Source organism: Cynocephalus volans, chromosome 9, assembly GCF_027409185.1.
Source record: "Cynocephalus volans isolate mCynVol1 chromosome 9, mCynVol1.pri, whole genome shotgun sequence".
Taxonomy (NCBI): Eukaryota; Metazoa; Chordata; class Mammalia; order Dermoptera; family Cynocephalidae; genus Cynocephalus; species Cynocephalus volans.
The window spans coordinates 104,155,591-104,171,458 of record NC_084468.1 but is presented as its reverse complement, the minus strand read 5'-3'; the positions used below and the strand labels follow the sequence as shown (position 1 = coordinate 104,171,458).

General features: G+C 37.9%; 1 protein-coding gene across 1 annotated transcript in view; it reads right to left on the bottom strand.

Annotated features, from left to right (window-relative positions):
• Positions 1-12,000: 12,000 nt before the first annotated feature.
• SYNPO2 (synaptopodin 2) overlaps positions 12,001-15,868 on the bottom strand; it is a 135,108-nt gene continuing 131,240 nt past the window's right edge. Inside the window, exon 4 of the mRNA XM_063108861.1 lies at positions 12,001-15,705. Within this exon, the coding sequence (XP_062964931.1) occupies positions 13,493-15,705 (2,213 nt within the window). The 3' untranslated portion in view covers positions 12,001-13,492. The remainder of the gene's footprint in view (positions 15,706-15,868) is intronic.

The following is a 15,868-nucleotide window of genomic DNA, read 5'->3' as shown; positions in this document are numbered from 1 at the left end:
TTGTTACTTCACTTAATCCTCTCCGCAATCCTGCAATCTCCATCTTGCAAATAAGGAAACTGAGGCATACAAATTATGTAATTTACCCTCCGTTACAGTTTGTTTGTTTATATAGGGAAATTGAAGAATTAAAGCTATAGGTAATAAAATATTATTTGAATAATGTATTTTAAGGCATTAATCTGTTAGTGGAAAGAAATTACTATAGCAGCAATTTTTACCCTCTAACCATCAGTTATTCTCAAAAAAGAAGTACGTCACTCTACAAATTATAGCCTATGAAAGCACTTCTATTAATATAGACTGTGCTCTGTTTGAATAACTGGAATTACTATTTTAATGTTTTGTAATTCTTATAGAAATGAATATTCTTAAGTGTATTTTAAAAGTATTTTAAGTATGTTTTTATAAAAGTCTACTTTAATTGGTTCGAACATAAAAATAAATCTTTTAAAAACATTTCAAAATATTTTCTGAAAACTTTTCTCTCTCCTCAAAAGATTTAAATAGTAAAAGTCACTCATTCATACAGATTTCCACCATAGGAAAAAAAAGAATATTAGATATCAAAAGTTCAGATTCCATCAATTGCTATAGAGAAAAAAAGTAATTTTCACAACAAACAAAGGCTGTTGATCTTGTATGAAATAATGAACTTTTTAACTTTGCAGGTTTTTTGGTAGACAAAAATGTCAATGCCTGGCACACAGTGAGCACTTTAATAATGGAAATTCATCAATATTAATATAAAAATTAACACAATATATACTTTATGAATTATAATTATGATAAATTATAAAACCCACTTAAAAATGTGTTGATGTTAATATAGCTTTGGCTGTCCATAATATCCTAAATACCCTTTTTTCTTTAAAACAAATTCAGACAATCATCTCCTCTCTCTCATACACACACACACACACACACACACACACACACACACACACACACACACACACACACACACACACACACACACATGCACGCACACAAAAGCTACCATGAATGTGCTTTTACCCCTACAAGGAAAGTGAGGATAAGATGAGTTAATTTTTTTGATAATTTATTAGATTATGTGCCTTCATGAAGCAGAGCTAAGATTTCATAAGCAAACTCATTTTCCAAGTAGAATGGTTTTTGCTTTCTCAGAGGAAAATTTTATCAGTTAAGATTTTAAGAAGAAATGTTCTCATGAAATGTGTGCATACCATTTAACAACCTTAATTTGGCTTTTGCATAATAGCGTTCTCAAAACTTTCCACTGGTGGAAAGCTAGAAGGTTAAAAAACCTGACAAATAAAAGCTGGTTAATGGTAATGATGAAGACACATCAACAGCTACACAACACATGACAACATCATTTCTCAAAGGTAAGGAGAGCAAAGTATGAGGAAAATGTCTTACTTGATGTTTGTAATTGTTTTTCTGTCCATCAAGTTCCTAAGCTTACTAAATGAACCCTTTGATTCATATCTTGGGCTCTGGGGAAATGGCTTAACCCACTGTTTTTTGAGAAATTTAAGATTTACTGCCAAATTCTATTTATGTTTCCCAGAGTGACGTTTAAAATTAGGAATAATAAATCCAATTCTTCATCAAGAAGGCATCAACAACTTGCTTCCTTATGCAGAGAGAGGAAAAAGTCATGCTTAATTCTCTTACCATATCTCTTTGGTCCAAGTGGTAAGTTTTATTTAATGATATTATCTTTCTTATTTGAGGGAATTTACACATTAATTTCATGTATATCATTTCATTTTAGAGACACAGGAATACCATAAAGTAGTTGGGGGGTTTCAAATGAATGATTGTTTTGCTGGAATAGATAAATGACCACTAAGGGGGAAAAATGAACTAAAGTAGAGTATAAAACAATATCATGATCATGGGCTTTTCAAATATAAATGGGAAACTTGGAAACATCTTTTATCAGAAGTGCTCGCATTTCTTCAAAATAAGTAGCATTTAATTCACCGAAAACACTAATCTGAGATATATCTGTACTCTGTCACTAATGGTTCAAGGCAATGTCTTGGGAGGTATTAGAATGCTGGTCTGCTTATTAAACTTCTAAAATTAGAGACCAAATAATTAATTTTGCCATGGGCACTAGCTTTTATTACAGCTGTTTTCTATTGGCAATACTTTCTTAATGCACCCACAAAACCAAAATGTATATATATCTAGATATAACACTGCATATTAATACTATAGCAAATTTTGCTATGTAGGCCACACATTTATTAAAAGGATCTCATTCTGTATTATTCCCCCAATTTCTCCCCATCTCTAAGTTTGTCTTCATTTTGATATGAAGTATTTATTGACTATTCCAATTGCTAAACAATTTTTTCACTTTAACTATTGATTCATGCAAATGCACTGACAAGTTTACGAAAATATTGTGAATTAACTACAAATGCTATATCAGCCCTCTTAGCCTAAGATAAAAGATAACTTCTTCTGGAGGTACCAAAGTGGCTAGGCCTTCATAAATATACATTTGAGAGTGAGAGAAGAGATCCTCCAGTAATATGTATGTCTGAAGTTCTTAATGCAATTATTCATAAAAAACAATGCTGGGGAAGGGATGGAAAAAGAAATGTCCAGAGCTTATGTGTTTGTAAAAAGATTCCCAACTGATATCAGTCAAAAAGTTCATGCTTTGATCTATGTCTTAGATATCATTAGACACTCTCTGAAAGTGGTGTGCAGCTTCCGCAGTTAATAGTTGTTATCCCCAGTTTCATCCTATGATTAATCTTAATCGTATTGCAGTATTGGTAAGTCTAATGCAGGTAAGTTCCTTTAAAAAAATATAATTAGTAGGTCGTGATTCATGGATGACCTGTTATCACACATGCATAGTGACCTTGGCTATAGCTTTACTTCTTCGTGCACAAATATTCAGCTCTCTTAGTTTTTTCTCCTTCCTCTGATAAATGTACAAACACATAGCTCGTATTACAGAACTTCCAGACACGTCACCATCCTTTTTGTTTTAGAAATAAACTTGAGTGGGTCAAAGTTTGAAAACAATGTGCTTGTTGGGATCAAAGCTGCTACTGAGTGGGCCTACCTGTTCCTTGTTCTGTACACTCTTCTAATATTTAAGCAGCTTCTGACTGATTTTACATTTGCTCAATCCTCTACACTATTTGCTCATATTAATGTTAAGGTTAAACAAAAATATTGGGACCTTTCCCTGTGATACACAGAGTGCATGAACTTCCTTTTATTTTTGAAAATTTTACAACCATACTTATTCTCATTTTAAAAAGCTAATTAGCATTCAAAGTGCTTCAAAATTCTCCTTTAGCCTAGATCCCAAAATAAGTATGTTTTGATTACTGCCAGAGAGATTTAAGTTAGTTGTTAGTAAGAACATTTTTGACTGGAGATAGACTGTAAGGCCTACAGCCAAAGGAAGTCATACAATCCCTTTCCCCAGAGATAAGAAAAAAAAAAAAAAAAACCAGCTAAGGAACTTCCAACAATCCCTATTCTACATGATAGCATTGTATCATTTCATTTCTAGAAATATTTATGCTCATCCTTGATCAGAGGCAGAGGGTCAGATTAGATCACATCTCAAGGCTCTCTTTATTCTATTTTTAAAAGAAAGAATATTCAAAGCAAATTATAATGTAACAAGCTTTAGAATGGCTGCTTGCGAAGCAAATTCTGAGTGGGAAGAGGGCTTGCTGCCATCTCCTGGACGTTAGAAATAAAGTCGGCACGAGTAGTGCGTCAGTGCCTGAACTCCACTGCAGACAAGGCACAGCCCGTGAGAGCAGGTGCAGTTTACAAGCCTGGCTGTCTCCGACTGGATGAACAGGAAAACTATTTATGGGTTTTAAAGAATAAAGTTGACAAGTGTTTTGTATCTTAGAAAAGGGTTTTTCAGTGTGGTTCACAGCTTATTAGCATCAGAATTACCTGGGGTGTATGTTACAAAAACAAATGCCTGGGCCCTAGACCTAGTAAATCAGAATCTCTAAGATGGGGCCAGAAGAATCTTAATTTTCCCCTGGGAAAAAAAGTTGGAAAACTGTGTATTAGAACACTGTGAAGGCAATAGTTTGCTCAAACTAAAGCACTGTATATACAGGAAATTATATTCATTGGTGAATTGAAGTGTAAAATTAAAATTAAAATCAGAAGTTCTAACTGATATATTTTGCTTGGCTCTTTATTTCAGTAATACCACCTACAATGAGTTGTGACATTTTAGTGGGTACCTCATAACGTAGAATTCAAAATCTAGGTAGTCCATATTGGGTTACATGAAGAATTATAAACATTAACAAATGGTCCAGTGGACCAGACCACCATCCAGACTCCAACTGTGATTTAAAAAACCAAAAATCAAAAAACAACAGAATTCAAGGAATGGATATGCTACCTAACCTAAGTGAATCATTGTACAATAAATGCATGTGTTGAAACAACACACTGTCCCCCAAAACACGTATCATTAAATTTTTAAAAGAAAAAAGGCAAAAACCTAACTATGGAAGGATTAGTTTGAAACTTAAAATTAGCACTTTATTTACATTAGTCCACTCAATTCCTTAGTGACTCTTAGCACTAGAGGATGGTTTTGTCAACATTTCTTTATCAGTCTGAGATATGCTAGAAGAAAAAAAGAACTAAGGGATATGCAACGTGAGAAAGAGACCTAGTTTTGTTTTATCTTGTTTTTAAATGTAATTAAATGGCACAAAAGAAAAACTACACTAAATCGATTTATTTGAAACAAAAGCTATTTTGGATTCAGATAAAATTTTCAGAATCTCAGCTTGGTTTTTTTTTTGTTTTTGTTTTTGGGTATTTTTTTACCTCTTCAAGATCAGTCCTGACTTCTGCTTCTGACTCAGAAAGATTTTAGAGGAAAACCCACAAAAATTCCCTAGGTTTGAAAGGCAGCTGGAATATTAGGTTCCTCCCTATATCAGTCACTCAGCTTCTGAGAACTGTTTTTCATCACTTGCCCTGTGAGCTGGGAGTTTGCTCTGTTCAGCCAAGGTTTCACTCTTTCTGTTTTTGGAAAGTGATCATGCTTCTCAGGCAAGGGGATCAATTACTCTAAAAAGGCCAGGTTGTTGACTCTTTGTCCTGGGACAGTGTTGAAGAGGAGGGATAAGGACAGCTGTGAGCTGCACCCTCCTAGGCCAGCCGGGTTCTGTCAGAGCACAACTGTTGCAGGTCTGAGGTGGGGTAGTCTCAGGGATAGCATTGCCAACTGTTTCACTTTCTGTGTCATAGGCATATTTAAGCTTCAACTATCCTACTAGAACCTTACTCAGGATACCAACTATCCTATTTTGAGAATCTGTTTAATTTACAAGCATTTCTCCATAAGAATTGTCTTTATATTGACAAGTGCACCACATGTCTTCTATTTAATATTGGTACTTTGAAAAACAGTACCTTATAGTAAAATCCCAAAGCCAATGTTAGGTTTATTTTTAAAGAATATTGAATCCTGGCCTCATCTTTGTATACCACTAAAACAATGCTAGTAAAATTGATGAACACAAAGCAAAAACAAAACTGACAAACAGGCTGAATACAGAGTAATATTAACATATAAATCTTCAATAAGAAGGAAAAAATAGAGAAGAAACAAAGGTCTCTCAATTAAAGACTCCAGGGAATAGATTTCTTATGTTAATAAGAGATTTATACAGATACTGCTTCTACTTTTTCTATTTTAGTTGTGGTAGGTTCCTTAAACTAGGATTCATATTAGCAGAGAACACAAAAGAACTTGTTTCATGGTTGTGTGTTTTCCTCCTTGGAAGTTTATGAAATAGTAGCTGTTGTTTATTGAGAGCCCTTTACAATAATATTAATAGCTAACATGTTGAATACTTTCTGTGTGCCAGGCACTGTTCTATACACATAATGAATGCATATTGATTCATGTAATCTTCACGGCAGCTTGTGAGCTACGCCTGTCATTGTCTCCCTCTCACGGGAGAGGTCCTAAGGCACAGAGTGGCTGAATCATTTGCTGAAGTCTCGCAACTAGCAAGAGGCAGACGTGGGATTCACATGCTGGCAATTTGGCCTCCGAGCTCAGCACTCTTAACCACCACAAAATGTACATGTGTGTGCTCCGTGTATACACACATTACCTCGCCTAATCATATGTGAAATTCATTTAAAAAATGGTTACCTTTTGCTTCTCTTAAATCAAATCATGTCTTTTTTCTTAAATTTAAAATTTGGGGAAACATTGTTTTCTCCATTACTGTTACTAAAATTTGAGGATTTTCTCTTCGTCACTATTCTCTATTTTCTTAATTTGCCTAGTGTAGATTAGCACAGCTCTGGTAATAATGCCAGTTGGCTGGAAATGGTGGGTGTTTGAGGCATCTGCTCTAGCGCATCATGGGTGTTCATTTCAATAGACACCAGCAAAATGTTGAGTTTCCCCCTACTATTTATCAAGTTATAAGCAAATAGGCCAATTGAAATAAAAACTACAGCCCTTCCCGCAATCTCACTCCATGCACCCTGTTTATAAGTGACAATCTCTGGAGCTACCAAACTGTGAGATTTTTCAGTATTTCTTTCTTTGATGTAGATGGGTTAACGTAACTTTTTGAGTTATTTCTGAGACACGTAAGACTTATCACCTCTGATGAGCAATTCCTTTCATCTGTGGCCTGAGTCATCTTATGATCAAGGGAAGCAGTATAGCTTGTGATCAGAAAACGGCTGTGGAGCTTGACTGTTGGGCCTTGAGCACCTACCTATTTAGACACAAGTTTTTTTTAACCTCAATTTTCTCATCTTAAAGTGGGATGATAATAATATCTACCTCATACTTCAGTCATTTGTGATGTCTAAAAAATTTAACACTTCTGAAGAACTTAGAGTGGCACCTAGCACAGAGTAAACCCTTCTAATTTTTATCTTATTTGTGGCTTTATGATTTTAAGTTAAGGTGATGAAACTCTGCAAATATAATGAGTTTTTACAATTAACCTAGAAGCCCACATCTTACCCCCTTGAACTTATTGATGGGAATGTTCAAAACCCATGTTAAGAATTCATTACACAAATTCCTCAGGAGATGCTTTCAAAATAATCAATGAGACAGCTTAAGGAAAAACAAACAAACAAACTACTGGAAAAAAATAAGATGAAAAAATGACCTTGCTGGGAATTCTTTGACAGAAATAACTGCTGAGAAATCCTCCATTGAGGGCTGTCTGCAACAGGAAGGGTTTGCTGCCTCATCCCCAGCCAGGACAACTGCTAGTTCCACCAGGAGAGACACCACTCTCCATATTTCCAGTGGTAACTACATTTAGAGTAGTTTGAAACACTGAAAACTTGTGACTCCCTCAGCATTATTCCATTTAGAATTATTCTTGCTGAAATGCCTCAAGTTATTTATTGGTTTAGTAGCAAGCCAAGGTGGGTGCTGATTCATTACTTAAGAAGAAAGTTCCCTGAGTTACACTTAAAATGGCATAAAGCCAAGGGGAATGCTTCCTTTTATTTTGCTATACTTTTTAAAATCACATTCCCACCTATTCTCAGCCCATGAATATCACCTACTCATCCTGAAATAAGAAAATGAAAGAATTTTTGGAATTCACACAAAATCACTGGCAAAGCCATCTTTTTTACTTATAAAACAGATGCTTCTTTCTCAGAGATTGATTTCACTTCCAACATGCTGTCATAGCATGTGATTTTATGAGCAATATTAGGAAAGTGGGGTCCTTCCTAATGTCACTCAATTTGGTCAAAGTCATTTGTAAAGCATATGCAGAGCAGGCTCCCAGTGAATCAGTTTGTTGAATACCCAAATAACTGGTCTTGGTGAGGGGAAGTCCAGGGTCTAATGAGACTGTGGAAACCATGTTGTATTGTAGGGAGAACTCAGGCTTGAACGTCAGACAAATGTCTAAGTCTAACCCTAACCCACTGCTTATAAGCTTAGAGACTGTGGACAAGTTGTTTAGTCTCTCTGAGTTTCAGATATCTTGTCTGTAGAATGGGAATGATACCTTTCTTTTCAGGGTAATTCTAAGGAATAAATGAAATCACGGTATAATCGTTTAAGAATGCAGGTTGCAGACTGATCCAGGTTCCATTATTTAACACTGTGTGACCATCTGCAAGTTATTCAGCCTCTTTGTGCCTCAGAATTCCATCTATAATCTATAAAATGGGGATAATTATGGTACTTATCTCATAAGGACTTCTGATTAAAACTGATAATCTATGAAAGATGCGTGTTGGGTGACCTTGAAAACAGATTATTCCACCAAACAAAAGTATCAAAGATTCCCTGACTTTTAAAATATATCCTGAAGAAAAAAACAGAAAAAAACATTGTGATTTTTGTTATTTACTTCCAAGAAGAATATTTTTCTGCTTATTCCTAGAATATGCATTTATTTTCAACTCAGGGCCAATTATAATCCTTTGGTTTTAAAAAAATTTTTTTCATGAACAAACCATTAATAGTTATCAAGGAGCTCAGGATATTGTGAAAGCAGTATTTCTCCATGGTAACTTTGAATGTCATTATATTGAGTATTCTCATTATCAGCTAGAGGAAAGAGAGTAGGCTGGAAAGTAGTCCTTGTGATATTTTGACTGGGGACAAATTTATATTTCACCAGTCATAAAGCACACAGTTTAGGTAAACATGTCAAGAACAAGATTAACAGGGGTAAACATGAAGAGCCTTACATTTAGAGCCAAAAAATGAAAATTTGAAAAAATTATATGTATCAGTAGAACAAAAGCTTATTTAAAACTGTAGGACCCTTTAGAAATCTAATTTTCCTTATACCTGAGATGTACCTTATTAGCTGGAAAATCTTTGATAAAATCAAGAGTCCGAGAAATGTCTGATAGGATTTGATATTTTTTTAAACTAAATTTCTCTTCACTCAATTGCCTCTAAGTAGTTCTGTGATTTCCAAGTGCCAAATGGTAGTTTAGTGTTCAAATGTACATACCATAGCACATAAATTTTTTAAAAAATTTAAGAAACTGCCTGTACTTGATAATATCAAGGAAAGTTCTGATTTGAGGGCTCCTCCAAAAGACAGGTTTTGATTGGCCTGATGTTTATAGGATGACTTGTCATTTTTGTACTTTTTTTTTTTTTTTTACTGTAGAGGAATAAACAGAGACTGGCCTCTTAGAGCAATTTTGCCCAGTATTTGGGACATGTGGGAATTTATTAGCCTGCTTTATGGCCCTAGATCAACCCTAGTGGGAAATCTAGAGAAGAATTCAATTCTACTTTTTCCCAGAATACTTGTTGACTAACTCAGCAGCATAGAAGTGTTACATGAGACTTGTGTCCCTCAGGGTCCAATGATATGGGGACATAAGACCAGCGAGGGTCAGTGTTTGGGGAATATAATATTGGTTCATAGAGTTTACATATTTTTCTCACGAACTTACAAAAATTTTTAAAAGAAACTCAATGACCCTGATTTTAGGAGGACTGGAATGTTCTGGAAACATTTTAAGCATTTAGCTTTTCAGAAGACAATCACTTCTTTCTGATGACCATGACTTCAAATACCCTTTCTGCCGGACTGGTAGTGACTTGTGAAATAGCAACTGATTTTGGGAACTCACCCTTAGAATATGGGTGCTTGCAGGCTCACTAATTTATAACACAATGAAATGATACACAGCAAGGAGCATTTATTTGAAAAATTAAATCCACACTTATATACTAACAGCCATGTGTCTTCTACCCTTAAGAGGCTTTACTGTGAAGGAGCCACATAGTCAGAATGTTTGACATGCCTCCCAGCAGCAAAATGACCTTCAAAGTTCTTTAACATAGTGACTACAAATGGGAAAATGGTCCCACATATGTTGGTCCACCCCCCTTAAATATACATCACTTGTTTTTTACATCTCCTGTGTGACTCTTACTGCCAGGCTAGAATTTAGGCTGTGAGATAATACTCAGCTGTACTATAATGCCTACTTCTTGAAAGAAGTCAGCACTATCTAGAATAAATAACTCTTGGCTTATCTTAAAAAACTATGTGTGACTTGGATCGGTTTTTCTATAGTTAAAATGAGGTACTTTTTGTGAAAATTAAATGAGATAGTTGATGCAAAGGCTTGATACACATTATCATTAACAATCATACTAGATATATTTTGAAGTGCAAAGTTTTACATGCTCTAGAATGACAACCCAATTGTGTCTTATAAAACAAATTCCTAAAGATGTATGCTTTACATTATCAATGAATAGCCCAAATGCAGAAACTGTGTTTTTCCTCACTCAAAACAGAATATCTATTATTGATATATTAGAAATAAAACTGCAAATATTCTAAGATTAAAGTGCACACTTAGATTCCCAATCTTACCAGTTCTGTGACTCAATCTGCCCTCCTTTAATAAGACTGATGGGAATATGCTGTGCTTATATTTACAGAACACCTTTCTTCCTCCTAGATCTCAAGTGTTGTACAGACTCACTACAGCACAGCATTCCTGTCAAGAAGAGGTTTGAGACACTAAGGGTAAACTTGTGGAAAGAGAAATTTGTTTAAGGTCCTGCAGTAAGTCAGTGACTGTGATATTCAGTGACTTCTTAGTTTAGATGCAGTTGATTCCTTGGGATAATGTACATAAGGCACTTAACATAGAAACTCAGTAAATGATCATTGCTGTCATGCTGACAATGAAAATGGACTTCGTGGGTGCTCTGCCTAGAAATTAAGCTAACAAATGACAAGAGAAGAGGTGAGATGCTAAAAACAAAACAAAAAGTGCCTCCCCAAACTCCAGAGCCAGACAATCACCCAATCAAACAACTGCCACCACCGCAAAACTATCAACTCTCAGATTGCAAAGGGTGCCCAGTGGAAGGAAAGCTGATGTTGTGAGTTCTAACACTCCCACCTGCCATATTGACATCACTTCCATTGCCCCAACCTGAAAAGTGGCACATACAGCTCCCTGGTGGAGAAGAAGAAGGAAAGGAAATCCCTCTTTCATCGGGGAACTGGCTAGTTCTTCTGCCTTCCCATATCCCTCAGAGCGAGGTTAGACTCTCTGTTGTGGTTACTGTTTTGGGAAATTTCCACCCTTCTTTTAAGACTGTCCAAGATGAGACTTATAACTACCATTTCCTGGTTGAGGTTGTAGATGCCTTGACTGCATGCCTGACAAGTCCCTCAGAAGCTTTTTGGGAACCTCAAACAGTCCCAGGATGATTAGAAGACATAGTCATGTTAGTTGTATATTAAGTCATCTTCTCCAAATAGTGGTTCTGCTAAGATTGCCACTTGTCCAACAGGAAATGGACTGAAAACTCCTCTCATTCCTACATACCACAAACCACTGGACAACTGGGAATACTTCTGGGTATCACCCATCCTAGGATACTTTTGAACCAATGATCTCAAATTGACTACCTGTGTGTTCATGTCTTTCCTCTAATTCACGATGTCCTTCAAATGCTATGTTAAGCATAGCTATAAAAATGATCTCTTTTCCTGCTTCACCTTATGAAGACTTTTTTGGTTGTTCTATTAGAAAAGAATGTAACATGCACAGCATTCAACAGGATTCCTTTGTAGGAAAAAGGTAACACAAACAACTGTGTTGCATAATAGATAGACTGCTTTTTCCTTTATCTTGTATTAATCTTCCTAATTGATTTCCCAAAAAGGTAAGTAAGAGATTAAGCCACATCCTGTGGTTGTAACTTCTAGTTAAATTGCCACCAAAAGCAATGGGAGATTTTCCAGAGAAAAAGCAGAAGAATCAGCCCCATTGTTCTGTAGCTGACTTAATTCTCCTCTTTGTGTATTATGTTTTAGAAATACCTGAGTCTTGAAGTTTTACAATGTATGGAGAAATGGATATGTTCACAAAAAGGAAATTCAGATATTATGGGAGAGATATGAGAGAAATGACTTGGGTCAGAATAGCTCATACAAGGAAAATCTTTTAAAAATACAAACATTGAACAGATGAAGAAAGTAATATTTTAATAGGATAGTGAAAAATATAACAGATTGACAGTGACAGCAGAAAAAGAACAGGAATAACGTATTTTCAGTGGATTAAAATGGTATTATGTACCCTCAAATCAGGCAAATTTTTATGAGAAGTCTCTAAACATATTTCCTACATAGAGTACATGGTTTTCCTTGAAGCTGTCATAAATGCTTTATAGGTCTCTACATTAATTCATGTTGAATATTTTCCATGGTTGGTCAGACAGACTTAAAATAGATCTGAGAAAGGTCTTCAGGTTTACTTTCAGTAACATTACTAACCTCATAGCCAGCTGGATGACGACATGGTGTGTGACCAACCTAACTTGACAGGTAACCTTGCCTGAATTATCCTGGTCCATCAAATATGAATGATAAAGTGAAGGTGTGAGAATAGAATAGCAAGTGGGAGAAACAGTTGTCAAAAAGCAAAACAAACTCAAGAAAAAAATCTGTGAGGGCACCCAAATATGATGCTAATAATTGTGTGTTCTCACCCTGTAGTCTCCACATGCACGGGGTTCCTCAAGCTTCACAAACAGCCCCTGGAGTCAGTACCCCTTCAGGTCCCAATCTTGTGGCTTCTCAAGGTAAAATAATAGTCATGTATACCTTTTGGGCATCCTGCCTTTTAAGTTACTTCATTACACTGTACTCTGCTGCTTGCCTCCACCGTGGAAAACAGACTTATGCTTTCATAAGCAATTGGAGAAATACTTAGTTCCTTAAGTAACTGGGGAGGGAGGATGGAATCAATCTCTAAGGATCAATATCCTTCTTGCCCTATCCCAATTACTTTAAATAAGTCTTCTGAAATGAGTTAATATGTGTAAAAACATCTGGCAAATAATCTCATATATAAGTGCTCAATAATTATTGAAACCCTCTTTCTTACCCGCCTCTTACTAAACTATGTACATTCCAACAATGCTCAGAGGACCTCTTCTGCAGTATCAAACAGGTGGCTGATGTTGACAGACCAGACCTGATCCCTGTCCTTGGTAGATTTCTCATTCTCTTAACACTAGTAGTAGATAAAGCACTCTGTAAAAGGGAAATCTCAGTCAATATATGTTTCATTTTCACTACACTTGAACTTTTTGACCATAGGAACACAGCTGTTATGTTACATAAAGGCTGTGTCCTAATGTTTACTAACACTGATCACTGTCTTTCTTGTAGCTAAATCATAAATCCTAAGTATCCTGCTTATTTAATATAATGGCATATGTCTATTTTGGGGTCCTCCCACATATTTTAAGTGTGCAAAGAAGATAAATATGTTTTAAGTCAATCTGAGTCGGATTTTTGACTCATTAAAAATATTACGCTCCTTGGACCCAGATTGGGAGGTGACATATCTGAAATTAAGTAAGTTGAGGACTTGCTAGGCATTCTCGGGAACTCAAGTAACACTGCAAACAATTCATCTCAAGCAAAGTGGACACTCAGCTTCAGCTACAAGATTACTCTTCCACAACAGATGGTTTCCACACCTGAATCGTGACACCACTTTTCTTGGCTGAGAACTTCGGCCTTGGTGCCACAAAATAAGATGTCGAGGCTGATTCTTGCTTTGGAGAAGTTGGAACACCCACAGGCACAGGGGATGCGCTGACTGGTGAGGTGACCTCTGCAAAGAAGGAAGGCTGAGAGGTATAGGCTGGTACTGAGTACACCGATGAAGCCTGCACATTTGTGGGTGAGCCAGCATTCACTGGCCGGGGAGGGAGAGCTTGCTTCATGGCTGGGGCTACATTGACCTTGACTGATGACTTTTGCAGGAGTCCATCCTTTGCATCTGGAGGTTGGAAAGTAAACAAGGATGCATTGAGCTGATATGGTTGGTGCTTCATGACATCCAAAGCATTGAGGGGCTTCTTGCCCTTTTTCTTGCTCATTCTGGAGGCCTGTGGGGCTGATGGCTGAGACTTGACAGCAGCCGGTGGGTAGGAAGGGGAGTGGATGGGATTGTAGGCCAGAGGAGGAGGTGCTCGGACATTGGAGGAGTACTTCCAGCTGGCTGGCAGAGATGGGGTGGGAGACTGAGCTCGAGCAGCATGGGCCTGCACTGTGTCTGAATCTACCACATACTTCTCCATTCTCGACTGCCTCTTAGCGAAGAGCTGGGCTCCCTTCCCACTCATTCCTGGAAGCTCGTTGGATGGTCTCATTCCACCAGTGTGAGCAGCATTTACTGTTGGTGTGGGAGCTGTTGGCTTAGGTGTGTAATTCTGACTGGCTACAGCTGCTTGTGGTCCTTTGAAGGGACCAGCCAGGTTCAGAGCACTCGCCGGCCGGGAAGGATGGTAAGAAGGCTGGGCTATTTTGATGGAGGAAACAATGGTGCCTTGTGATGGGTTTGAGGAGGGGAAGGCAGGAGGTTGGGTTGGAGCCACTCCTGGAGACCACACTGGAGAAACTGGAGTTACTGGTTGGGAGGATGAGGACTTGACTGCAGGTTTTGGAGCAACAGGAGGTGGGGTCTTTTGTTTAGCAGAGGAGCTTTGCATGAAATTGCAAGCCTCTGCTCCTAAGCTGAGGTAGTCTTCTTCAGGTCCAGAATCACCTCCAGCTCCAGTGCCCCGTTTGCCTTCTGAATTTTGAAGAAGTGACAAGAGTTCAGGATTTGGGCTTACTTTGGGCTCTTTAAAAGTAAACATGGGTTTTGTTGTACTTCTCCTTTTGGCCTCCTGCAATATCCCTGTTCTTTTTGCTGGCACTGAGATCCTCTCATCCCGGGAAGCTATGCGCTCAGATGCATCGTAAAAGGCTGGCTGGGACCAGGGGGCAGGCTGCGGCCATGGAGGAGGCTGTGCTGGGCCAGTGATCGGACTTGATATGCCTCTGGAGAAGGCTTCAGGTGGAGGAGTGACTGCAGAATAAGGTGGAGGAGCAGGAAAGTCAGCGATGGGACTTGTCACGTTTCGGGTTGGGGAAAAGGGGGTTGCTGGCTGGTTCACAGACCCTGGGAAGGGTTTGGCCGTTCTATTCATAGGGATCATCCTCTGGGCCTCTGCTGTCTCAGACACCCCACTGAAGCCATTCTGTTGGGGTACATGGCCAAGACCATGGCTCACCTCAATGTAGCTTTTGCTCACAGAGCTTTGCAGTCTCGCTGATTCTTCTTCCTTCCTTTGGTAAGAAGTCGTGGTTCTCAGGCCATCTGTCTGGGAAGCATCTGGTTCTCTGCCTGGCATTCCACCCACTCTCTCCTCTTCTTTTTGGGCTGTGATCTGATCCATTCTCTCCCTCCTCTTGGCAAACATGAGGGCTCCCTTGCCTGTGGTGTCTGGCAACAATTCCATCTTGTCCTCTCTGTTCAATTTCTTTTCAATGTCCACCAGTCCTGAATCCCAATCAAAGTTCACAACTTGTGTGTCGTTGTCAATGTCAGACAATAACTCTTCATCCACCTCTGATTCACTCGTGCCAAGAAATGCAACTTCACAGGTATCCTCTTTGTCACCGTCTTCCTCCTCCTCTGCCTCTCTCTCAAGCTCTCCAGTACCGTAACTGACTAGGGTGTATTTCCTGGCCCTCCGACGTCGCTTCTTAAACATCAACACCCCCTTGGAGTTGGGGTTGGGCGCATCTGTCAGAAGAAGGGCAATGCTTTTGCATTTAGATTTTGCTTCTTTCACCTGCTTTTCTGATAGGCTTTCGCTCCTCCTGAGCCCTAGGGAAAATACAAAAATTATATTGAGTTGATGAGTTCGAGAAAGACTCCACAGCAACCCCAAAACTGACTGACTCCCCTGGGGGAAAATAAATATTTTTAAAAATTCTTACAATTTGGTACTGAATTTTGAAGAACTCTAACTCATTTCTCTTATTTCTTT